Source organism: Rhinolophus ferrumequinum, chromosome 25 (genome assembly GCF_004115265.2).
Source record: "Rhinolophus ferrumequinum isolate MPI-CBG mRhiFer1 chromosome 25, mRhiFer1_v1.p, whole genome shotgun sequence".
NCBI classification, from domain to species: domain Eukaryota; kingdom Metazoa; phylum Chordata; class Mammalia; order Chiroptera; family Rhinolophidae; genus Rhinolophus; species Rhinolophus ferrumequinum.
This window is the reverse complement of record NC_046308.1, coordinates 24,282,828-24,307,928: the sequence shown is the minus strand read 5'-3', so window position 1 is coordinate 24,307,928 and position 25,101 is coordinate 24,282,828. Positions and strand designations below refer to the sequence as shown.

The 25,101-nt window shown below is 51.6% G+C and overlaps 1 protein-coding gene across 2 annotated transcripts in view; it reads left to right on the top strand.

Annotated features, from left to right (window-relative positions):
• Positions 1 to 24,854, top strand: part of GNB1L (G protein subunit beta 1 like) — a 61,324-nt gene extending 36,470 nt beyond the window's left edge. For both annotated transcript variants that reach the window (XM_033098160.1, XM_033098161.1), the window contains 3 exons: positions 1,056 to 1,154; positions 5,754 to 5,969; positions 19,603 to 24,854. In XM_033098160.1, coding sequence (XP_032954051.1) covers positions 1,056 to 1,154; positions 5,754 to 5,969; positions 19,603 to 19,854 — 567 coding nt within the window. In that variant the 3' untranslated portion in view covers positions 19,855 to 24,854. The remainder of the gene's footprint in view (positions 1 to 1,055; positions 1,155 to 5,753; positions 5,970 to 19,602) is intronic.
• The last annotated feature ends 247 nt before the right edge of the window (positions 24,855 to 25,101 follow it).

The window sequence follows — 25,101 nt, the reverse complement described above, 5'->3', positions numbered from 1 at the left end:
GAGTTCACCTCGGGTTCTCATTGCTGAGGGTTCTGTGCCGTGGGTGTCAGACAGCAGACCTGCTATCTCCGACTCAATGCCCCAACCCCTCTGGACGTCAGGTTGCCCCCATGTTGGTGAGAGGTGACATGCGGCCCCAGAGTTGGCTGCACATTGTTGCTGTGACATTGCCGGTGGAGCTGCTTTGCCAGCGCCTGGGGAGCCAAGGGCCAGCCAAGTCCCCCCACCACGGAACAGTAGACCTGCATCACACAGAATCCCCTCTCCTCTTCCAAGCCCTGCACGAGTGGCACCTTGTTTGGCAGAAGAGGGAGCTGAGGCGCAAGGGATACAGACAGCTGGGAGCCTAATTCCAGTCTGCGGGGCTTCAGCACGTGAGCCTGCTCCTCCCTCGATGGTCCCCTGCAGATGGGGTGGCGCAGAGCCTGGCCCAGCTCTGTGGGTAGGCCCAAGTGGGAGCTGGCTGTGTGGGGCATCAAGGCACATCTGCCAGCCCAGTTCAGGTGACACAAAACACGGCATGACACCCAGAGTAGAGGCACAGGGCACTCGGAATAGCCAGGCTGCAAACAGAGCTTCCTGTGGCATACATCACAGTCATTTCCTAGGCGGGGTGCTAGGTCCCCAGATGCTCCCTGTACAAGTCTTTGTACCATTTGATATGCCTGCGATAATTCACATGTAAAACCCAGAGCAGGAAACGGAAGCAGGTCGAGGTTGGGAGAATGGGCGGGCTGAGGCAGTGCGCCGTGAGCCAGGCCTGCTCCGTGAGGAGGTGAAATCGGGAGAGGCTGGAGGGAGCAGCCAGGTGGGGATGCCGGTCACTCAGAGGGACTTGCCGGTCACTCAGGAGTGACGGGCACGTTGTTTCCCAAGGCCCGTAGCACTAGAGCCCACAAGTCTGCGGCCTAATTAGGAGGCTGGGCTCCCAGGTTCCTACCGGGAACAGACAGAAACTCACAGCAGTCTTGGCTAATCGCCTTAAAAGTCTCTTGTTTGTATAGTACAGACTTGACTTGGCGCCGGCCCAAATCAACTTGTTTTCTTACTGTCAGGTTCAGATTCTGGAGATGCCATCCAAGACGTCAGTGTGCACCCTGAAGCCGGAGGCAGATGCCAAGCCGGGCATGCCCATGTGCCTGGAGCTGTGGCAGGTAAGGCCCAGCGCACGCCAGCCACGCCCTGCCAGCCACGCCTGCCAGCCGTGAATCATGCCCCATTCAGGATTTGGTTTGTCGTCAAACCAACAGGGCAATTAGCCCCTTGGGAGAACATGTGCATGCCGCTTTCCTCAGCAGCCTCTGTCCCCCGAGGCCCCTGCCACCCTCCTGTTGTTGCAAGGGATGCTCCTGCAGGCCTGGCTTGTGCTATCCTCTGCAGGCTGGTGTAGGGGGGTACCCCCTCTGCTGGTGCAGTGAGGAGGGACAGTTGGGTCAGCTGAGCCAGCCCCCTCCCGGGGAGGGACTCTGCTCTCCTCCTCTCCACACAGCAGTCCCTGGCCCTGCACAGGCCTGGGAGGGGAGTGCTGACTAACCCTGCAAGCCTGCACGGCCCTGGCTGTGCTTGGGATTAATTTTTGTTACTTCTTTGCCTCGGAGAGGCAGAAGTGGGCTTAACATGCTGGCATTCCCCGCAGCAGCACGCGGAATTTCTGATCTACAGCCATTTCCTTTTTTCTTGACTTTTCTTTGATTAGAGAGGGTCAGGAGGCTTCTCCTGGGGCTGGCAGCAGAAGCTGGGAGGCTGAGGGCTGAGGGGGGGTCGTAGGCCCGAGTCCCGGCAGGATAGGTTTCGGTTCCTGGGATGAGCCTGAGGCCTGGCAGGGGGCCTCCTGGGCCTGCTCACCTCCTCCAGAGGCCCCGGCTCTCAGGTCTGGGGCAGCAAAGTAAATAGTCTAGTGTGTTCACTTAGAAAGAATCCTGGGCAGCGTCTTGGCCATTGCAGAAACTATAGTGAGCAGGTCACTAACCAGTGCCCATCTCGGGAGCGCTGCTTATAGTCCATATTCCCAGCTCTGTTCAGTTCACCACCACCATCTGAGGGCCACCCTGTCTGTGCCAACCTGGGATCAAGAACACGTGATTGCTGCCCTGTGCCTCACTGTTTGTTTGAAGTCTTCCTAAGAGTTAAATCAGACGGTCTCAGGCAGTTTGGAGATGTTTGTGTGACCAATGGGATCCGGGGACAGGCATCCCCAGAGACCCTTCCCCAAGCCTTCTGCCCTTCTAAGGATCAAAATGGTTCCCTGGCCTTTCTAGCAGTTGGTTTCCTCCTGTAGTTTCTTAACCAAGAACGTTCCAGTTGGAATTCCGGATCTCTGATAAGCCAACGCTGTGGTGTGCTGCCACTGCGGCAGTCCCTCAGAGAAGCTCACAGGGGTGAGTGAGCAGGTGAGGCTCCGAGGCTCACCTGGATGATGAAACCCCTGATGCCAGCCGGTTAGTGGCAGACACCTGGTGGGAAACACCCCCGAGGCCATGATGCCGTGGCATGCCATCATGCTCGCAGGTCCTAGGGCAGGACGTCGGAGGCTGTATCTGCTTATACTTTGCTCCCTGGAAATGCTGTCATTGCGTAATCATGTAAAAATTCCAGCAGAAAAATGTGTAGAAATGGGATGTACAAACTTGTTAAGGTAATTAATATAGTTGACAGAAGGACAAATCGCGTTTTTGTTATTTGATACAGATCCAACACAAATTGTTCTGTTAAGAATAGTCTATGTTAATCTTAAATGTCCCTTTTTTTCTCTCCAAACCTGAAGGTCCAGGTTATAGTTTATTAACCGGAGTGTAAGAGTGGCCCGATTTGTTTTTTTTTTTTTGAAACATTCAGATGTATTCTTGTTTTGCTCCTCAAGGAGGCTGGCCTGTGTTGTTACAATGATTACCATGGAAAAGGTCAAGATCAGAATCAAGCCTCACGCAGAGTTATTCACACCAGCCCTCTGAGCCGTGGACCCCACTAATCTGGGGGCTTCCCACAGGACCTCACGGTACCATAGGCAAGGTCTGCCTCTTGGGGTCCCTCTGGGCTGGCACAACCACAGACAGGAGCGGTCACGGAGTAAGTCCTTGTAGTGATTTTAGGTCCTCACTCCATAGAGCTCAGTCTGGCACTAACGGTGTGGCCACCAAAGGCCTGTGGCCATAGGTGCACTGTCCTACCTGCGGTCTGTCACTGTGGTCTGGACCACAGCGACCCTATGTGCTAGGAAAGAAACTGGAGAAAACTGCAGCACAGGTGGGGAGCAGGGGCTGGAGTAACTGTGGGGTGAGCCCCTGCAGGCCAGTCTGGCTCCTGCTCTGGCTACCCTGAGGTACCTCAACAGGTGGGTCAGTAGCATGTAGCCCCTGAACTAGTTGAGGTGCTCAGAACCCAGAGACCACAGGCATCACATGGCTTGGGCGATAGAGACGTACCAGAAACAATGTGTCAGCAATGGCAGGAGCCCCTGACGAGGGAAGAATGTGCCCAGGGTGCATGGGGGAGACGCTGAGCCCAGGTAGCATGGATGGGAAGCAGGTGACCTGTCAGAGCACTCTCCCAAGGGGAATGGACCCAAGTGGGCCCCAAGTGAGTTCCTCAGAGCCAGCCTCTGTGATGGGGTCCAGCAAGTCTGGTCTCAGGGTTGGTGCAGATTTTTGTTCGGGGTGCAGACAGTGCATCTGGGCTGTTTCCACGTGGCCCTCTAACTTGGGTCCTGATATGGTTGCTCATGGGGGTGGCCCTGTCTGGAGAGGCACAGCCGCCTACAAGGAGCTGCCTGAGCAGAAGGTCTGGCCACTTCTGAAAGCAGTCAGTACGTCTTCAGAGACAAGTGGTGCAAATAACTTTACACCAAAAGTTCCAAAATGGAGCATCTCCCTGTTATGAAACTGCAGGGAAAAGTGCACCGACGCCGTCAGGGCATCTGTAGGAGGCCTGAACGCTCAGCCCCTCCCAGCCTCGGTCCATCAGTGGCAGGGGTCACCAGGCGTTGTGCACAAGCAGGTGGGTGGGGGGTGGGGGGTGCCGTGCAGCCCCTCAGGGTTCCCAGTCACCGCGCTGCTCTCATAACTGCTCACCCATTTGGGCCTGCGGAGGACGCTCAGCCTGCAGGAGGCCCCAGGAGGAGCACAGGCTGCCATAGGCCTCTTAGGAGCCCCATTCACTTCCTTAGACTCCTCCCTTCTGTCGTTTGTGTGAACACATACTGTCACAGAAAAAAATATTGTATGAGCATTTCCAGGGACGTGCAAAAACTCCTCCGGCCCACTTCTGGTCTGGGAGGGTTCGCTGTGGCTGTGTGCAGTTCTCAGTGGCTGTGTCCCCTGTCCCCTGGCACATCCGGAAGAGTCCAGATCAAAGAGTTGGTCTGTGTCAGGCTCCCCCTGGCTCCCATCACTAACTGGGCCCCTATGACATATACTACAGCCCACAGCCTCAGTTTCCCCTCTGACACATAGAGAAAGCGCTGCTTCTTAGGTTGAGTATGTGGTGTCTAGTCACATTAGACATACACCCTGATGCCTCTGGTTAATCCAGGTCACCTGCTTAGCCGAGGGAGGGTTCTCTCTGGGCGCTCAGAACACCATGGAAAGGTGCTTTGTGCGGTGTATGCAGCACCTGGGCCCAGAGTCCCTCTGGATCGGCACAAGTGCCCGCACAGCATGTTAACAGGAGCTCCAGCAAGTGGGCGAGGAGGGCTTCTGTGATGCTGTCAGCCCACATCCAGTGAGGCCCAGGCATTCTGCTCAGTGCCAGCCTTGCCCGCCAGCAATGGACTGTCCTCAGAGTTGCAGGTAACGTGAGGTAGTCTCACTGGCCAGTCCCCCCGAGGCCCCTGTTCTCACTGTTGACCATCCAGAGGCTGGGCCTGGTCGAAGCTCACCAAGGTACAATTGAGCTCCTGCCTCTTGGAAAATTCACTGGGGAGGAAATGTGCTCAGCTCTTTCTGACACTAGTGAGGCCAACCCCAGGCAATTCAGTGGGGAATACGGAGACGAATGAAGAGCAAAAGGCATCAGCCAGGTGCTCTTTGTCCCAGAAGCAACCTGGGCACCTGTCCTGGAGGTGTTTCCTGTTGGTGATATCTGGGGACTAAGCACCAAGTCCAGGGCCACCACTCTCGGTGCCAGGGTGACATGGGCTCCTGTGGTGCTCTTCTGGAGTTGATGCAGAGGCTAGATAAACGAGGTGTCTGCCCAGGGCACGGGCCCTCTGACCTGCGCCCTCATTCATCACAATAGCTCAGCGCCGCCGCGGCTCACTAGGCCTGGGGGTTGGGAGGCTTCTGCAGTGACGTTGACAAAGCACAGAAAGTTCATTTTTCATTGACTCAGAGCTAGCGATTTTCTTTGGTTAGTGGTTGTAGACAGGTGACTGGCCCCACCAAGGGGTGGTTGAGAGTCTCAGGCCTGTGGAAAGGAGGGCCCAGCGGCGCCCTGCAATCCTGGCAGGATCCTGGCTGGTGAGCACTGGCATGGCAGCGTGAGGCAGGGGCACACTAAGCTGCCCCGAGGCTTTGTGCCCTCCTGTCCCCGCGCTTGGGGTGCCCCAACACCAGCCCGTGCAGGCCCTGAACTGACAGTGTCAGCCATCAAGGGGGCGTGCAGAGCCTCTGAACTGTTACTGTGAAGAACATAAGAAACAGCTCCCCGGCGGGGCTGCCCTCAGGGCCAACAGGAGAGACAGCCCATTTCTTAAGCCCCTTCTTTCCCAAAATACACCAGGACCCTTCGGAAGCTGACTGCTATGCTCTTCCCCACAGGCCGACTCCAGCCCCCGCCCGCTCCTTCTGGCCGGCTATGAGGACGGATCGGTGGCCCTATGGGACGTCTCTGAGCGGAAGGTGTGCAGCCGCGTCGCCTGCCACACAGAGCCTGTCATAGGCCTTGACTTTGACTCCCAGAAGGCCAGGGGCGTCTCAGGCTCCGCAGAGAAGGCGCTGGCTGTCTGGAGCCTGGATGAGCAGCAGGCCCTGCAGGTCAGTGCGCCAGACCCAAGGTGTCATTTATCCTGCTCTGCACTAACAGTCTGATAGGCTGAAACAATATTTAGGCATGAAGAGGAGTTGTTGCAGATCGCTGGCTAATTAATCACTCTGAGGCGGGGCGCAGGCTGGCCTGTCCTCAGGGCCAACGCAGGAAGAAGGGGGCATGGGCGTTTGTGAACCGTTCACATGGTTTGGGTTTCTCTCAGACCTTGGGTTAACAGCAGTCACGTCTTGTCCATCTAGAGGAAAGGCATGTAGAGTCCAGGAGTAAGTACGCAAGCCCATTTGCGAAAACTCAGAGGAATTTGGTCAGTAAGGAACTGATTAATCAAAAAACAAAAATTGCCCGATGTAGAGAAATCCACGGAGTCACGCCCCAGTGGCGGTCTGCAAGCAGGCCCCGGGGAGGCTGTTCCTCACGGGCAGTGGGGAAGGGATGTGAGGCCTTGGGTAGAGTAGGGAATTGCTGAAAACTTTCCCACTACGTCCCAGTAAACGTTCTCATAACATGCCAGTGGACTTTCCCACCCAGCATGCCTTGCGAAGCACCTGGGGGCCACGTCTGGGCCTGTGCCTGATGCTCTGCATGGGGGGGTGCAGCCTGCATGGTCAGCTCTGTTTAGGACGGGAGGGATGGAGTTTAGGGGTGGAGAGCCTTCTGTCCAGGCCTCACGCTGGTGCAGGTCCCAGGGGATTAAAGGCCATGGGAGATGAGATACTGGGTGTGCCCTGTATCTCCTGGCCCCCAGAGGGTGACCTGGGTGTACATTGACTTCTGGGGGTGGGCAAGGAGCCCCCATTAGCCAGGGAGGCTTGGAAGGCTGAGCCTTGACCACAGCCAGCAAGTAGAAGCTCCTTGGAAAGGCAGCTCTGCGAACCCAGGTCTAGTGGATAGCAGGGTGCCAGGTGGTGCCAGCAGAAGCAGCAGTGGCCTAGCTCCTGGCCTCACCTGGGCCCTGCCACTGGAGCGCTGCCTCTTCTACAGGGCTGTGTGGTCCAGGCTTCCCACCACAGACAGGGGACAAGGAAGAGGGGGTCTCCTGGGCCCTCTCTCTGGGTGGGGAAAACTAGCTCAGCAGCCTGGCAAGCCTACCTCACCTCTCACTTGCCCAGCCCGGGCCCCCATAGCCAGAGGAAGAGGCCCTGAACGGGCACCTCTGGGCCCTCCAGGCACATGGGTGAGGTGGGGGAGAGATGGGCCCCAGGTGAAAATCAGGACAAGCAGTGGTGCCCAGCAGGCATAGTGCCCTTTCATGTTGCAGCTGGAGGGACCACCAGCATCCCACAAAGACCACTCCCTTTGGGGAACCAAAGCTAGAACCAGAGCAAGTCGCCAGCAGCAGGAGTGGTGGGGTGACGCCAGCTGCCCAGGTGTGAGGCTGCTTGGTGTCTCTGTGGAAGGGATCTGAGGGTCTGTCTAGAGTCCTGGGGAGCAGCCCAGTCAGAGTCCAGCAAGGCAGGAGAAGGAGGGTTTCACGTGTCACATTTGGGGATAGGGCACAAGTTCACACTTCTTTGGTATCACCTCTCCCAGTTGTTCTAGCATCTCTCCATCCTTCTGTTATTCCTGGGAGCTCACAGAGGCCCCGAAGGAAGGGTGTCAGACAGGCCTTCAAGTGGGGCCAGGCCCGGCAGTCAGGGTGTAGCTTCTTCTGCCTCTATCCCAGAGGAAGGGTCTCGTGAACCTGGTAGGGGGTGGGAGTGAAAGTCATAATGATGGTGGTCATTTTTAGAAGCTGGGGTGGAGCCACTCCAGTGCTGGGTCTTCATGAGCTGGGTTCTCAGCAGTCGAATCAGCCTTGCTGGGTGCTGAGCTCTCCCAACTCCGGGCATCAGGGTTCTCCCTCACACCCCGACCTCCTGCTCCCTGAGCCTCGTGGGGACCCACCCATTTTGAGGTCCAACGCTCCATCCCACTGTGTCTTGAACTTCATCAGCCTGACTTTGCAAAGGTCTGAAGACCCCGGTGGCTTACCTGAGAGCCGCTGCCCAGGCTGCAGTGCCCTAGGCCCTCTGGGAATGGGCCCTCCTGCCATCCTGGCCCAGATCTGTCTGGTCACTCCTGGCTTGTTCAGGAAACAGCTGCTGGAACTTAAGACTTAAATTTATGGGGCATGTTCCAGTCCAGAGATGAACTTTTACTGTACCGATGAATAGAAAAATTAAAGCAGAGTGTATTATACAGGAATTGGAAAGTTAAAGCAGAAGGGGAGCAGGCACTGCAGAATGGACGTAGTTGGTGTGATGGTGGTGCCTGGGCCGGGGCCTTGCTCACTAGTGCACGTCAAAGCAGAACATTCCACCCACTGAGCATGGCCATCTTGCCCGAAGAAAACTGGATGTCACGTTCAAAGTTGGCCCAGAGGCCCTGGAGCCTTTTGGTTCGCAAAGCGCAAGCCTCTGAGGAGGAAGTGTCTGGGGGCCTCAGGCCTTCAGCATCCACAGGCGTCCTCGGCCGGGGTCCCTCGGTGCACTGTGCCCAGCCCTGCAGTGAGGACTGCGGCACGGCTGCCCGCCGGCCCACGAGCCACGTGGGCACAGATGTGCCTCACCTCACGGCCTGCTGCTGAAGTCTCTAATGAGCCCAAATCAATCTCTCCCAGGCGGGCGCTGGGCGCAGAGACGCAGATGAGGTTTCCCGCAGCAGAGCGTGGATAATGGGAACCAGATGGCGTCTGCGCCACGTGCGCATTCCTGGCACCTGAGGTCATGCGCTGTGAGAGCCACTGGTGGCCAGGGATCCTTCCCGGAGGGTCCTAGTCCAGGATGGGCTTGGCGAGGGCCCGAGGTGGTGGCCAGGAGCCCTCAGCCAGCCTCGTTAGCATGATGCAGCCTTGGGGCCTGCTGCGATGCTGGACTGCTCACCTGCCTTCCCAAGGTGACTTTCCCGAGAGCCACGGGGGGCTTGGGCCTCAGCTGTCGTCAGACACAGGTGGTGCGCAGACCTGCTCTTTCCTCCCACACTTGGGGCAGGGCCCATGGCCTTGAAGCAGGGGCTGATTTACGGCCAGCAGTATTTTTAGGCCTTTAAATAATAATGAGGTCTCTCACCCCACCCCAGCCAGCCTGGGCCGGGAAGCAGACTAACCGCACTCCCCCCGTGCCTAAGGCTGGCCAGGTGTCCCTGCTGCGTGGCCACTTCCCTCCCTCTCCATAGCCCTGCCAGGGGCTTCCCTCTAAAGTGTCGGCAGCAGGACATGTGGGGTCGGTTGGGGAGCCCATAGGGCCCTGACCAAGCATGTTCCTCCTGATTTTATAATAAGAGAAAAGAGAGCTGGGCACACCCAGCCTACCATACGTGTCTCAGGAGCATGGCAGGACAGGGCCCTGGCCAGTTCGCCGTGAGCACCCCAGTGGGCCTTCCTTGTCCTTAGAAACAGGAGCCCTGCACATGGACTGGGCTCTTCCAGTTTGTCCCCATGAATCTTCCATTGCTTCTCATTGCCCACCCAGGAGCCAGGCGTGTGCTGTGGGCCTCTGCCTCGATGCCGTTGTGTTTTCAGAGGAGTTTCGACCGTGGCAGGTGGGGCATCTCGGGCCCTCCCAGGTGGCAACACTGGCACGGCGGCGAAGTTCACAGGGGAGGAAAGGATGTGGGATGGAGATGATCAGCCTCTCGTGCTCATTCCAGCCACCAGTGCTCTGTCCGTGGGAGTCAGGGGGGCTGGGGCAGATGCACGCCTCCACACGTGTGGGATTTGCCTTCTCACCCATGCACTGCGGCATACACCCTCATGGCCTTGCTCCAGCCTGTGCCCATCTTGGCAGCCTGTGTGTGGAGCTGGGAGTGCAGGACATGCTGAGTGGGAGCAGGGGCCTTGGCGAGTATCCTTGACCTGCTTCAGGTTGGACAGGGAGAGCTGCCTTTGCCGCCGTGTTTGGCAGATTCTCTTTATGGGGTTAGGTTCTTGTCTACTTCTGATGGGGAAAGAATCTGGAACATGAGAGGGTGTTGGGCTATCAGACTCGTGGCTTTTCTTCTCAAATCTGTTAATTTAGTGAATTGCATTGTTCAATTGTTGTTAACATTAAAACCACCGTATGGTACTAAAATAACCCACTACATAGCATGTGCTGTGAGGGGCTTCGTCACAGATGTTCAGGGTTGTCTGTCAGACTAAACTGCATCCCCTCTCTTGTCGCTCATTCTGCTTATGGTATCGGGGTGTCAGCAGCCCCAGAATCAGCGGGCAGGCATCCCCTCTTCTGACCTCTGGACAAGTTGTCAGAGGATCTGTTTGTTGAGTGGCCACAGGTCAGTCCTTTCCTGTACCCATGGGGCAGACATGTTCTCTGTAGGAAAGTTCTGATTTTCTCCTTGGACTAGTTTAGGTTTCCTGATTTAAGGGCGTTTCATTTTTCTAGGAATTTGTCTATAGGCATAAAAATTCTCAAGATATTTTAATATCAACCTTTTTTTTTAAGTTGTTTGTAATGATTAAGTTTCTGCTGTATTTGCAGGACTGTTCCTTTTTTATTCTTGATCAGTCTTGTCTTTGTCGCTCTATCTTTCTTCTTCTGTTTCAGCGTTTCTGCTCTGCTCTTCCCCTGCCTTCCTTCCGTGCTCTCTGGGCTCACTCTGTTGCTGACTTGAGTTGGGTGCATGACACATTCGTTCCCAGCCTTCCTTTCTCACAGCCGTTGAAGTCTGCGTCCCACATTGTGTGATGTCGCCGTCTTCATCACCACTCACTCTGGGCGGACCCAATTTTTATTTGTTCTCTGACTGCTGAGCTGATTAGAGTGTTTTTATGTTTCCAAATGTTTGATTTTTTTCCCCCCAGTTATTTTTTATTTTTCAGTTTCTAACTTAATTCCATTGTGGTCGGAGAAGAAGGTCTGAATGATATCAGCTCTTTGAAATGTGGAGGCCAGTCCAGTTTTCATAAGTATTCCACATGTGCTTGAAAAGGAAGTGCTTCTCACTGCTAGTTGCACGGCTGTACCTGTGCACACAGGGCCAGACATGTCATCCAATGTGCCTGTGACCCAGGGGCCCTGGAAGGGGCAGGTGGAACCTCCAGCTGTGGCACATCTTGCTAACTTTTCCTGTGTCCTGTGCATTTTTGCTTTCTGCATTTCAAAGCTGGCTTATGAACACATAAGTTCAGAATGGTAATCTTCCTGGGGCACTGAACCTTTTCTTGAGTCACCCTCATTATCTCTGGAAAGGATTTTTGCTTAAAAGCCAGTTTTGCCAACTATTAGCAATGCTCAGGCCAGGTTTCTTCTGGTTACTACATCCTTTTGTAGCTTTTCTTTTTTTAATCCTTTCGCCCTCCCTTCCTTCAGATGTAATCGTCTCTCTCACAGAGTTGGTTTTGCACACAGATTGCATCTCCTCGTTACTATTTTGTACCATAAGTGTTGCATTCTTGCATCTCAAACCCTCCTTCCAGAAGCTGAGAAATCCGTTCTCTAGGAACTGTTTAGTAGGGGCCCCTGAGTGTGAGTCAGCATGTTGACAGTGCCCAGAGTTCTAGGTGCTTCTCTGGGTTCGTGCCGCCCCTCCGCGGGGCTGTGGACGAGTCAGTTTCCAGTCTAGTCACCAGCCTTTGTAGGTCTGTCCCACAAATTTTGATTTACTATGTCTTCATTTTTACTCAGTTGAAAATTCTTTCTATTTTCCCTTGTGATATCTTCTTTGATCCAGTGGTTCCTTAGAAGTATATTATTTAATTTCCAAATATTTGTTGAATTTGTAGATATCTTTAATCTAGTTTAATTCTGCTGTCAGTGCAGGTACCCTGTGCAATGTCAGTAAGCAGATATTTATTGAGGCTTGTGTTTTGGCCCAGCACATGGTGTATCTTGGTGAAAGCGCATGTGTTCTGCAGTTGTTGGGCGGAGTGTTCTGTCAGCCCGACTTAGGTCAAGGTGCTTGGTAGTGTTGTTCAGGTCTCAGTATCCTTACCCGTCTTTTGGTTTAGTTTTCTACCAGTTACTGAGTGAAGTCTTACAATCTCTGAGTGGGGTTGTGAACCTGCCTATTTCTCCCCGTAGTTCTGTCAGTTCTGCTTCATGAATTTTGAAGCTCTGTCATTAGGAATAGAAGCATTTAAGGTGGTTACCACATCCTGCTGAGTGGTCATTTTATGAAATGTCCTTCTGTATCTCTTGTCATGTTCTTTGTCCTGAACTTGGCTTTGTCTGATACTCAGACTGTGCCAAGCAAGAGCTTCCTTGGGTGGCTGGATGGCTCAGTTGGTTAGAGCACGAGCTCTGAACAACAGGGTTGCCGGTTCGATTCCCACATGGGCTAGTGAGCTGCGCCCTCCACAACTAGATTGAAGACAACGAGCTGCCAAAGAGCTTCCAGAGGGGTGGCCGGATGGTTAGAACAGTTGGTTAGAAAATGGGCTTTCAACAAGGTTGCTGGTTCAATTCCCACATGGGATGGTGGGCTGCACCCCCCGCAACCAAGATTGAAAATGGCGACTGGACTTGGAGCTGAGCTGTGCCCGCCACAACTAGATTGAAGGACAATGACTTTGAGCTGATGGGCCCTGGAGAAGCACACTATTCCCCGATAAAATTTATTTTTTTAAAAAAAGAGCTCTCTTGTGTTTCCTCTTTGCATAATACATCTCTATTTTACTTTTGACCTATCTTGATCTCTGTATATTTAAAAGCATCTGTTGTAGTCCTGCTTTTTGATCCTTTCTGACAATCTCTGCCTTTTAATTGGAGCATTTAGTCTGTTTGCACTTAATATAATTATTGATGTATCTGGCATTAAGTCTGCCATCTTGGTGTTTGTTTTCCCCTTGTCACTTCTATCTTTGACCCTCTTTTACTCCTTTACTTTACCCTCTTTTACGCCTTCTTGTGTTAATCAAATATTTATTTCATAGTATTCCATTTCATTTCCTCTCTTGGCTCCTTCACTATATAGCTCTTGTCATTGTTTTTCTGAGTGCTTGCTCGCAGGCTAGCAGTACGCGTCCTTAACTTACCCAAGTCTACTTATCAGTGTTGTCACCCTGCCTGTCATGTGTCAGAGCCCTGCACCCTCATGATTTCATTGCCCCACCCTCCCATGTTCTCTGCTGTGCTGTTATATATTTTACTGCCACACTCATTATAAACTCCACCTTATAATGTTATTGTTTTGTGTTTAATCATCAGTTATTTCCTAAAACTTACAGGAAATAGAAAACATAGTATTTTATATTTATCCGACTATTATCTTTTCTGGTGCTCTTCCTGTAGATCCAAGTTTTTCTCTGGTTTTATTTTTCTTTAGCTAGAAGAATGTCCTTTAGCATTTCTGGTAGTGTAGTTGCACTGGCATATATCTCACTCCGTGGCTGCTTTCAAGATTTTCTTTTCATCTGGTTGTCAGTAGTCTGACTCTCCTGGGGCGTCTGTAAGTTAGATAGTTTGATATTGTCCCATAGGTCCCCTAGGCTCTGTTCAGTTTTCTTCAATCTTTTTTTTCTCTCTTCTTCAGATTGGATAATGTCTATTGATGTGTCTTCCAGTTTACTGATTTTTTAAGAATTAATTTCCGGGCTCAGGCAGTTAGAGCTCCATGCTCCTAACTCCGAAGGCTGCCGGTTCGATTCCGACAGGTCGCCAGTTCAATTCCTCGAGTCCCGCAAGGGGTGGTGGGCAGCACCCCCTGAAACTAAAAATTGAACACGGCACCTTGAGCTGAGCTGCCGCTGAGCTCCCAGATGGCTCAGTTGGTTGGAGCACGTCCTCTTAACCACAAGGTTACCGGTTCGACTCCTGCAAGGGATGGTGGGCTGTGCCCCCTGCAACTAGAAATGGCAACTGGACCTGGAGCTGAGCTGCACCCTCCACAACTAAGATTGAAAGGACAACAACTTGAAGCTGAACGGCACCCTCCACAACTAAGATTGAAAAAAAAAAAATTAATTTCCAATCTGCTGTTAAGCCTATCCTACAAATTTTTCATTTCAGTTTTGAGCTTTTAGTTCTACATTTTTTATTATGGTTCTTTATTTTAGGTAACATATATATTATGTTATATTATATTATATTACATATATATGTGTGTGTTTATGACTATATATGTGTGTGTGTATGACTATTTTTTAGAGCAGTTTTAGATTCCCAGCAAAATGGAGAAGAAGATCGTGTCTACCAGTACAGTATCACACACAGTATTTTCACTGCCCTGAAAATCCTCTCTGCTCTGCCTACTCATCCCTCTCTCCCTGCTAACCCCTGACAACCACTGATCTCTTCACTCTCTCCATAGTTTCACCTTTTCCAGAATGTCATATATTTGCAATCACACAGCATATAGTCTTTTCAGATTGGCTTCTTTCACTTAGTAATATGCATTTAAGGTCCCTCCATGTCTTTTCATGGCTTGATAACTCATTTCTTTTTCGTGCTGAATAATATTTCATTGTCTGAATGTACCACAGTTTATTTATCCGTTCACCTACTGAAAGCATCTTGGTTGATTCCAAGTCTTGGCGGTGAATAATAATGATGTTATAAACATCCGTGTGCAGTTTTTTTGTTTGTTTGTTTGTTTGTTTGTTTTTAACAGGACTTTATTGGGGAACAGTGTGTACTTCCAGGCCTTTTTTCCAAGTCAAGTTGTTGTCCTTTCAATCTTAGGAAGATGGAGGGTGCCGTTCAGCTTCAAGTTGTTGTCCTTTCAGTCTTAGTTGTGGAGGGCGCAGCTCAGTTCCAGGTCCAGTTGCCGTTGCTAGTTGCAGGGGGCGCAGCCCACCATCCCTTGCGGGAGTCCAACCAGCAACCTTGTGGTTGAGAGGACGCGCTCCAACCAACTGAGCCATCCGGGAGCTCAGTAGCAGCTCAGCTCAAGGTGCCGAGTTCAATCTTAGTTGCAGGAGGCGGAGCCCACCATCCCTTGCGGGACTTGAGGAATTGAACCGGCAACCTTGTGGTTGGGAGCCCACTGGCCCATGTGGGAATCGAACCGGCAGCCTTCGGAGTTAGGAGCACAGAGCTCCAACCACCTGAGCCACCGGGCCGGCCCCCGTGTGCAGTTTTTTGAGTGGACGTAAACTTCTCCTCCTTTGGGGTAAATACCAAACAGAGCAATTGCTTTATTATATGGCAACAGTATGTTTAGTTTTGTAAGAAACCGCCAAAGTGGCTGTACCGGTTTGCATTGCCATCAGCAGTGAATGAGAGTTCCTGTCGCTCACATTCTTGTCAGCATTTGGTGTTGTCAGTGTTCGGGATTTTGGCCATTCTAATAGGTGTGTAGTGGTATCTCACTGTTGTTTTAATTTGCAATTCCCTGATGTCATATGATGGGAGCATCTTTTCACATGCTTATTGCCATCTGTATATCTTCTTTGGTGAGGTGTCTGTTAAGGTCTTTGAGCCATTTTTTAATCGGGTTGTTAGTTTTCCTATTGCTCAGTTTTAAGAGTTGTTTGTATATTTTTGGATAATAGTCCTTTATCAGATGAGTCTTTTGGAAATACTTTCTTCCAGTCTGTAGCTTGTCTTTTCATTCTCTTGACAGTGTCTTTCACAGAGCAGAAAATTTTAATTTTAATGAAATTCAGTGTATCAATTATTTCTCTCATGGATTGTGCCTTTGGTGTTGTATCTAAAACGTTAATGCCAAACCCAAGGTCATCTAGATTTTCTCCTATGGTATCTTCTATGAGTGTTATAGTTTTGTGTTTTATATTTGGGTCTGTGGTCCATTTCGAGTTAGTTTTTGTGAAGGGTGTAAGGTCTGTGTGTAGATTCATTTGTTTGCATGTGGATATCTAGTTGTTGTAGCACCATTTGTTGAAAAGATTATCATTTCTTCATTGTGTTACCTATGCTCCTTTGCCAAAGATCGGTTGATTACATTTGTGTGGGTCTATTTCTGAGCTCTCTGTTTTGTTCCATTGATCTATTTGTCTTTTCTTTCACTAATGCCATACTGTCTTGGTTACCATAGCTTTATTGTAATTCTTAGAGTTGGGTAGCATCAGTCTTCCAACTTTGTTTTCTCCTTTAATATTGTGTTGGCTATTCTAGGTTGGTTCTTTTTTATAATTTCCATTTATCTGGTAATAATAATTCCTATCTGTTCACTCATCAAAACAGTTTTTTGTAATTATTTTAATGCATTTCCTTTTGTTTTTGTTTTGTTTTGTTTTGTTTTGAACATATTTAAATAGCTGCTCCAAAGTCTCTGTCTGATACGTCCAACATCTGTGCCATTCTAGGCCAATTTCTGTTAACTTTTTTTCCCTTGACTATAGGTCATATAGTCCTGTTTCTTTGCATGTCTAATAATTTTTTTTTTATGTGCTGGACATTGTAAATAATATGTGCTGGAGACCCTAGATTTTATTTTTTTGCTCTGAAGAGTGTTCACTTTTGTTCTCGCAAGCAGTGCAGTTACTGGCTGTTCACCTTGAACTTGTGTAGGCTTGGCTCTATGCTCTGTTAGGACAGGTCTGTGGAAATTCCAGGGTCATCCTGAGGCTCCTCTAATGTGGTGGAACCAACTTCCAAACTCTGCCTCCCCTCCAGACCTCAGAGGGCCTGGTTTCCAGCTTTGTCATCGTAGGTCTAGCGTGGACCCTGCCCAAAGGTGTGATCCTCATTCCTGAAGCCAGGCCATGTGGCATCTCAGCTGGCCTTGAGTTGTCATACAGTCTTTGTATTCAGCCCAGCTGGACCTGAGATCACTGTTGGTCTCTTGTGTCCATTCTTTTTAACCCTGTAACAGCTACTGTCTGGTAAACCTTATATGGTACCCTGAGTGTGCATAGCCCAGCCTCACGCAGGACTCATGGGACCACACATGGCCTTCAGTCCCTCCACCAGCTCCCTCCATGCTGCTGCCACACCCCACAGGTTTCAGCTGCTCTAGCTGCCCCACACTGGGATCCTGCCTCCTCGGTTTCACATGGCTGCTATACTGCGCCTGGACTCACGGCCAGGACATATCCCTAGGGAGAGAGCTGCTGGAGTATTTGGAAGACTCATCTAGTCAGCTGCCCTTCCCGCCTGTTGTCCAGTTCCTGAACACAGTTGCTTAGTATATTTTGTCCAGTCTGATGGTTGTTTATAGCAAGAGGACTGGTCTGGTACCAATTACTCCGTCATCGCCACTTTCCTATTGTTCTTGCTTCATGAATGATAAGACTGTTTATTTGTTGAACAGATATTCATAGCTCTTTGTTGTGAATTGTGCTCTATCATTTAAGTATGGTATATAGTCTGCCATAAAACTTTTGGCTCTGAATTCAGTCTTTCCTAAGACTGGACCCCTGTTTCTCTTGTCTCTAGTCGCCTGGTATATCTTTGTCAATCACTCTTTTGGCGGCTCTCTTATACATAGCACAGATTTGGATTTAACTTTGGAATCCAATCATAAATCTGTTGAGTATGTTTTTATTCCCTTATGAAGAAATACAAGGGCAAATACTAGGAAACAAAGGAACCTAATGTCATTGCAGGATGGGGGAAGGAAATAATGTTCTGTCTTTATTTATGGTGGGGTATCAGATAATCTCCCAAGTATGAGGTTGACTATTATATCTTTGCCCCCAAATGACAAAAAAGCAAACCAGTGAACTTAATATCCCATCTCTCTTGCTATCCTCCCATGTTTCTGTTAGTTACATAACCGGTTCTATAGCCATAATCCCCATATTGTTTTAGACCTAATCCTACAAGTAAGTAGATTCAATGTTCTCTGCCAGACCATTTGCTGTAGTTCTCCAGTTCTCTCTTATGAGACTGGGGTTAATCTTCTAGTCCTTCAAGGAGAGCTTATTGGAGCATATTCTTTGAGTTCTTACATGTTCAAAAATGCTTGTCTATTGTTTTTATACTTGAGTGACAGTTTGGCTAGATATAAAATTCTTGGACCAGGCCTCCCTTCATAGCCTTTACAGGCATCACTCTACCGTCTGCTGGCACAGATGTGTCCATGGAACATTCTGACGATAGCCTAAACCTTATCCTTATAAATTGACTTGATCTTTTTGCCTGACTACCAAAAGGACTTTAGCTATTAAGTCCAATGATTTTACTAGGTGTGTCTTAACATTGACTCTAGAGCCTTTCTTTGGACTTGGATGATCAGACTTCAATTTCTATAAATTAAAACTGATTTTCTAAATCAGTGAATGCTAGAGCACCTCCGCCTGTCTTCCATGTTTTCTCTCCAGCCCATTGTAGCTCTTTGTTTCCCTTTCATTTTGCTCACTTTGTACCATTTCTGCCTTCACTGTCTTGTTACAAGTCTCATCCTACTCTTTCTTATTCCCCTTCATTTCTTTGAATTTTGCTTCCACCTTTTTCCTGCACTCTGCCAGTTCATTTCCTCCTCTGTTTTTTTTTCAATTATAGTTGACATTCGATATTATTTTATATTAGTTTCAGGGTGCTGCTTTGGGTTTTTGTTTTATGGAGGTAACTGCTTCTTGAAGTTTTGGTAAAAAAGCTTGTCAGCAATTTCCATTTGCTTCCGAGGAATGTTGCCATTTATTTTTCTGTGTTTCTTTCCTCTTTTTTCCTTGTGTTATCTTTGCAAAAATGAGTGATTCTCACTGAGGCTGCTAAAGGTGAATTAGGAGAAAAGGGGGTGCTGGTAAAGGATTGCAAAGGTGACTTCTGGGCAGCGAGAGCTTGTGGTACACAGAGCTTGGCCAATGGAAGGAAGTGGCCATTTGGGGTTGTCACAATGATGGCAAAGTGCCTCTGTCACTTAGAGTGTGGGGACAGAGATGTCAGATGCCATGCAATGCACGACACAGTCCTGTATAACTAAGAGTGGCCATTACCACAAAGGCAGCTCTGGTTCCCTCTCTGCTGTAGGAGGCACGTTGGAGAGGGGTCATCATCCAACACTGAGCAGTGTGGGGGTGCCCAGAAAGAGGCCAGCCCCCGACGGCTGCTCCATGCAAATGGGATATGCCTGTGCAACTTCTTGTTTTGTGCCAATACCTGCCTTCTTCTCAGATCCAGGCTGGGGACTAAGACTTTGTCCATAGCCAGGGCAGTGTGCCCTGCAGCTGCTTCTGCAGCCTGTGTCGTTGGTGTTGTCCCTCACTTATCCAGCCTTTCAACCCCTCTCACATTTTGAGGTTTCACTTAGTCTCTCAGTTTTGCAGAAGATAGAGTTTTCTTGTGCTTTGGGGGTAGATGTGAGGTTTCTCCAAAAAGGAGAAATGCTGACTTTATGTTGCCATCAAGCTGGAAATGTCTCTCACCTAGACGCTAGGGTGCAATGTATTTCTGTAGTTGAGGGGCCCTGGAACCCAGCCCACTGAGATTTCTCCTGATGGTCAGACAGGGAGGGAATCAGAGCCCACGGACCTGGATTCCCCCAAGGACCTCATGCAGGGAGCTTGTGCAGAGGAACAGCTCTGTGGGGCCTCAGGGGCTCTCTGAGGGAAGGATGTGAAGTCCTCTGTCATAACCCGAGGGTTCAGCCCACGGCAGGGGTTAAGCAGCTCCCCTCTGCAGGTGTGCTCCCGGCTCCCAGGAGGTAAGGGGTACATTTGCAGGAGTGTGTGGCCATCATGGCAGCCCTCATTTCCCTCCTTGTTCCAGCTGCCAGACGAGGGGTGTCCGTGGGTGGGAACCTCTGTGACAGGTCTAAGAAGCCACCTAATGGTTCTCTCTGCTGCTCTCGATCGTGCAGGTGTGCGGAACTCACAAACTCACCAATCCTGGCATCTCTGATATCAAAATCCGGCCAGACCACAAGATCCTGGCCACCGCAGGCTGGGACCATCGTGTTCGTGTGTTTCACTGGCGGACGATGAAGCCGCTGGCCGTGCTGGCCTTCCACAGTGCTTCTGTCCACTGCGTGGCATTCGCCCCTGACGGCTTGCTGGCTGCTGGCTCCAAGGATGAGCGCATCAGCATATGGTCACTCTACCCACGCACATGACTTACCTGCTCCCTATTCAGGACTCACAGATGGCAGGGAGGTGGCGCCTGAACTTCGACCTGACCTGGACACATGGAAGCCGTGCTTCAAGGACCCCAGAACATGGCAAGTCGTGGGTTCTCCTCCTTCAGTTATGAGAAGAGCTTGGTCCTTGGAGTCCTCGCTTTCTGCACAATAGTGACTCTGCAGTTTACAAAGAGTAACTGGGCCAGACGTCTGGGCACTTATGGCCCAGGTAAGAGGCCAACCTGGCGGTGCTTTACAGTAAACTTACAGTTGCGATCCTGCAGCCTCGAGGTATGAATTCTCTGAGGCAACGCCGCTGGTACCCCTCAGGATCAGAGTCAAGAGTCATCCGTGGGCCCTCCACTGGGCAGGGTGGTCAGCCCCATCCAACAGGGGACACTGAGCGTGATCCCCACGTCCTGTTGACTCCATGTGGCTCTTCACCCCAAGGACAGCCAGAGCTCCTGACTCACAGGGCTGAGGCCAGGACAGTAGAAGGAAGTGACTAACTTCTAGGCGAGTGAGACAGAAGGAGAGCACCGAGGAGGGACAGCACAGGCAACTATGCAGAGAGAGCCTGTGGTGTGGGGCCAGGCCCAAGGCAGGATTAGTGGGAGGATGGGCCACCCCAAAGAGAACAAGACCAGGGATGGCAAGGGGCCATGTCCCGGGTGACTTCTGGGCAGACAGCAGAGCAGCATTAAGTGAGATAGGCCAGGCCCTCCTCGTGACTAAGGCACAGTCACAGCCGGCACCACACACACAGGGAAAGTGGGAATTAGCAGACAGAGCAGGCAGTGCACCCAGCATCTCCACCCATGTGTGGCTGAGTCCGGCTATCAGGGCATCTTCTCCTAAAGCTGGGCCATTGATGGGGAAGAAATAGGACGCTGAGCATTAGGATGGGGGCTGTGGGCAGACCCCAATGAAGCTGGGGGCCTCAAACCCCTTCATTCCACTGGCTTCTTTGCCAGAAGAGCCCACTTTCGGCCCTGCCTGAGGAGATCAGTAAAGTTTACTGCAGGACCTTTACCTGAAGGACCTGGAATGGTCTCCCCTGAGACAGGGACCTTGCAGGACACTCCGGACTCCCAGCCTCTCCACATGGCCCCTCCCCCTTTGCTTATAACTAGACTCAGGTCCCAGCAGGCCCCCAAAGGTGAGGTACAAAGTGTGACCCATGAGGAGGTGGCTATGCTCCAAAAGAGCTGCATGGTTTTCCCAGCTTATGCAGGCAGAAATCTGGAGAACACGTGTGGGATCCAGGTGGCAAGATATGAGATGCATCAGGCCGAATCCATTGAAACAGGTCCACTAACAGAGGGTCTGGATTCGATGACGCAGCTCGAGGGGTTAGAAAGGGCTCTAAGGTCTGGTTGGTTGTTTGAAACATGGACCACAAGGCAGGTACGCTAAGTGGGGTTGAAATGCCAGAACTACCTTGGGGTACCGCAGAGGGGGTATCTGAGGGCTTAGGGAGATTAGGGTATTCTAGGCAACTTATCATGTGAGATCTGCTCACCCACCATGGGAGGGTCCAGAGGACGCACTTTTCCTCATCACTGTGAGGAATACACGTGTGAGGGAAGCCTGGCCTCCCTGAAGAATTCTGCAGTCGGTCTCCTCTGCAGGGCAGAAACTACAGTGGGAGCTGCTGCCACAGAATAGGAATAACTAAGTGCAGTGGGAACCCGGGGCGACAGGGCCTAGTGATGGCACGCAATTGCTAAAGACAGGGTGGACATGGTTGTTGTGGTGGCCGGTGGGGTCACAGCAGTAGTCAGCAGTCTGATCTGCAGAGGTGCAGTGCAGGCTGGTTGATCGTGGGTCCCTGGAAATGAAATTGAAGGACAGCTTGCTAAAGTCTGACTTAGTCCACATGAATGGAAGTGTTCTGGATCTAGCAAAAAGACATCTGACCTGAGACCTGGCTCCTCAGTCACAGACCCAGGCCCCTTAAGGAAAGACCCCACTACACTGCCGCCAACGTGTACTGCTGACCCTCACCCAGCCTTCCTCAGGGGCCTATGACCACTGCCCAGGGACTGAGTATTGTCCCCGAGAAGGCAGCCCTGAGCCTGAGCTCACAGATGTCCTGGAACAGGGACTGGCTTCCCTTGCTGACCCCATTGGACAGAGGTGCTGCTGGGTGTCCTCCAGCACCTTGAGGAGGAACCACGCTGGTCCCCAAGTGTCCTATAGCCGGGTCCATGTTGGGGGTTGTCCTGTAGCCGGGTCCATGTTGGGGGTTGTCCTGTAGCTGGCTCCATGTTGGGGGTTGCATCCAGAGGGGTTTCCATGTCACAAATGTCCATGTGAAGGAGCAGCTGTTTTGGCTGTAGCAACTTGAACCTCATCAGACATGAGGGAAGTTGCTGGGTAAGCCATGTTCTGGTGGCTCTTCACAGGGAGCTGTCAACTCAGACGATGGAGGGTGGCCTCCCTGAACCGCAGCCTGGCCACAGCTCCCACAAGAGGCCATGCTCTGAGGGCATTGTGCTGGGGCAGCAGCCATAGTCTGTCAGGGCCACCTTCTCAGAACATTCGTCATCTGACTCATCTCTGCAGGAGGTGCCTGCCTGCTGACATGGCCAGAGGCAGCAGGGCACTGGGTTGGGGGTGGTCATTTTGGAAGGTGAACTTCTGGTGGTCCAGCCCATGGCTGGGCTCTCGCGTCTTACACATGCCTCCCTGACCTCTAACAAAATTTTCACAGTCATTTCCAGGGATGTCCAAGGCCCTAGAGACTGGACCAGAGGTGACGACGGCCACAGGCTAATGCCAATAGCAAAGAATTCTGTCAGACACGTCTGCAAACCCATCTAGCCTCCTTGCAAAAACAAATCCGTGAACACGCACACGGCGCCAGCAGCAATGTCCATCGTCGCGGGGTGCTGGGGAAAGTGGGGCTGCTCTGCAGAGAGCCCACTGCAAGGGAGGGGTGCCTCACTGGTTATTCTGAGCCCTTCCAGAGCCCTGTCCAAACCCACTACCACACTGGGATGCCCCTACGACTTGGATCCCAAGGCGCCAGGCACTGGGCTGGCACAGCCTCAGGAGGCTGTGAAACCAGCCCCACGTAAGGGAATGTGCCCCTGCCCCTGTTTAAGTTCCTGTTATCAGCTCCTCAAGAACGTTGGTGACTCTGTCCTTTGGTAGAATCACTGTATTTACCAAAACAGCCACGGAGGCGTGTGTTCCAGGTCAAGGGACATGGTACTGATAGGCAGCTGAACCCAGAATGGCTGAGGTGCGCTGTATGGGTTGACTGCCAGCGTTCTACCCCTAGAGATGATAAAGAGGAAGTGTTTGCAGACACAGACCCGAAGTCTGTACCCGGCCCTCACTTTCACATTGAAGGCACAGCAGCGGCACACACAGGATCGTGGGCAGCCGACTTGAGCTGGGCTCCAGGCTGCCCACCAAGTCATGTGTTGGTAAACAGTGTCCTGGGGACATCTTGTGGCCGAATCTCAGTGTATGGGGGCCGAGTGGAGCTGTGGCAGCCCCCACGAGCCTAGCATGCCTGCCATGGACTTCTGTGCACGGTGCGGCCTTGTGCCTGGGTCTGGGCGGATAAGGCAGCAGGTTCCTCAGCATCCGAGGCCTAGGGGATATCGCATGGAAAGACTGGGGGCTGGGAATTTTGTTTACTCAGTTGAGCCACCTTGAACAGCAGTGACACCAACTGTACTAGAAATGGTGTCCGAACTAGTGGAGCCCTCCAGGACATCCTCTGGGTTCCTCCTCTGCACCCACTAAGGGACCCGTGGCTTTTGCATAGCATGGCCTCTGTGACAGCAGGACCTGGGGCGTTAGCAAAGCACTGCAAACCTGAACAGACTCGAACCTCACACACCATAAGAAACAGGGGCCCTATTCTAGACACTTAGCATGGGGAAGATGCTTCCTGTTTGCAAAGCCTTAGATCGTCCTTGTCATATTCCCAGTGTTGAGTCCTTCCTCAGACCTGACCTGATGCTGGGAGCTGGTCACACCCTGGGAGCCAGGTGTGCAGGGGCACTGCCGTCTTCCAGCAGTTGTGCAAACCCCCCTTGATAGAAGGCTTGAGCCGTTCTCCCTGACCCTCCAGGGTGGGCTGCAGAGTGGGCACAGGTGCTGTCCCTGCGGCTCTCACATAGGACAAGCAGGTGTCTGCAAGGAGGAGCCGCCATGGGGCTCCAAGGTTGCTCCTCACCAGAATGCCATATGCACCCTCACATTCAGTGTCTTTGACGTTAACTTTGGGCCCTTAACATTCTGAGGATGGGTGTTTTCCCTTTACGTGTATGCTTACAGCAGCTTTATTCATTCATAGCCCCAAACTAGAAACAACTGAAATGTCTATTGACAGATGAATAAAGAAGCAAACCGTGGTCCGTCCATACGGTGGGGTTCCACCAGCCACAGAGAGGCACCTGCTGGACCCTGTGGAGGGGCAGTGGTGGCCAGTCATCCACGGCCTTCGTGGGCCAGAAAGCTCAGCGCAGCCCCAGATCTCCCCGAGGTCGTGCAGGGTGCCTGCCCAGGTGGGGTTACGTGAGGCACCTGGAGCGGTGCCCTTGCAGATGCTGTTCTGGGTGTGGCCTCGTGATGCTCCGAGCAGCCCCGTGGAGCTCAGAGGACAATGGGAGGCCTCACGCTCCGTGGCAGAGTTTGTCCAGTGTCCATTTTGCCACAATACAAAAGGTCTGTTTTCCTTAAAGATGTTTCCACACACTGCATGTGAGTTAATAAGCCTATCCATGGCCATCCAGTTGCCAGTGCTGTTCTTCAACCTGTTAGATGAAAGAGCAGAGCTCCGGCCGGGGCTCTGGCCTTCACTGCAGGCCATGTGGAAAGCCGCACTCCTGGTCACACACCTGGAGACTGCCTGCACTGGTGCATTTGCTGACAGTTGGTGCCTGCCTGTCCCCATGGGTGGCTCAGGGCCAGGCCACGGGCAGGGAGGCAGCATCTAGCCATCTCAGGCCCTGCACACCCACGTGCTTTCGTGTCAGACACTTTCAGCAAGATCCGCCATGGGCCCAGCACACCCAGCCACGTCTGTCTGTCTGTCTGTCCGTGGCATCTAATTGGCTTTGCAAAATCAGCCTCATGATTGTATTCCTGGTTCCAAAGTGCCTTTTTTGGCTACTTTAGCTGTAATTGAGCAGCTTCGTTTAGGACTTAAACCTAAGCTCCGTTTCATTCAGGAGTTGTTTTATTTCTGCACAGTCCACAATGGCTACACCCTGATGA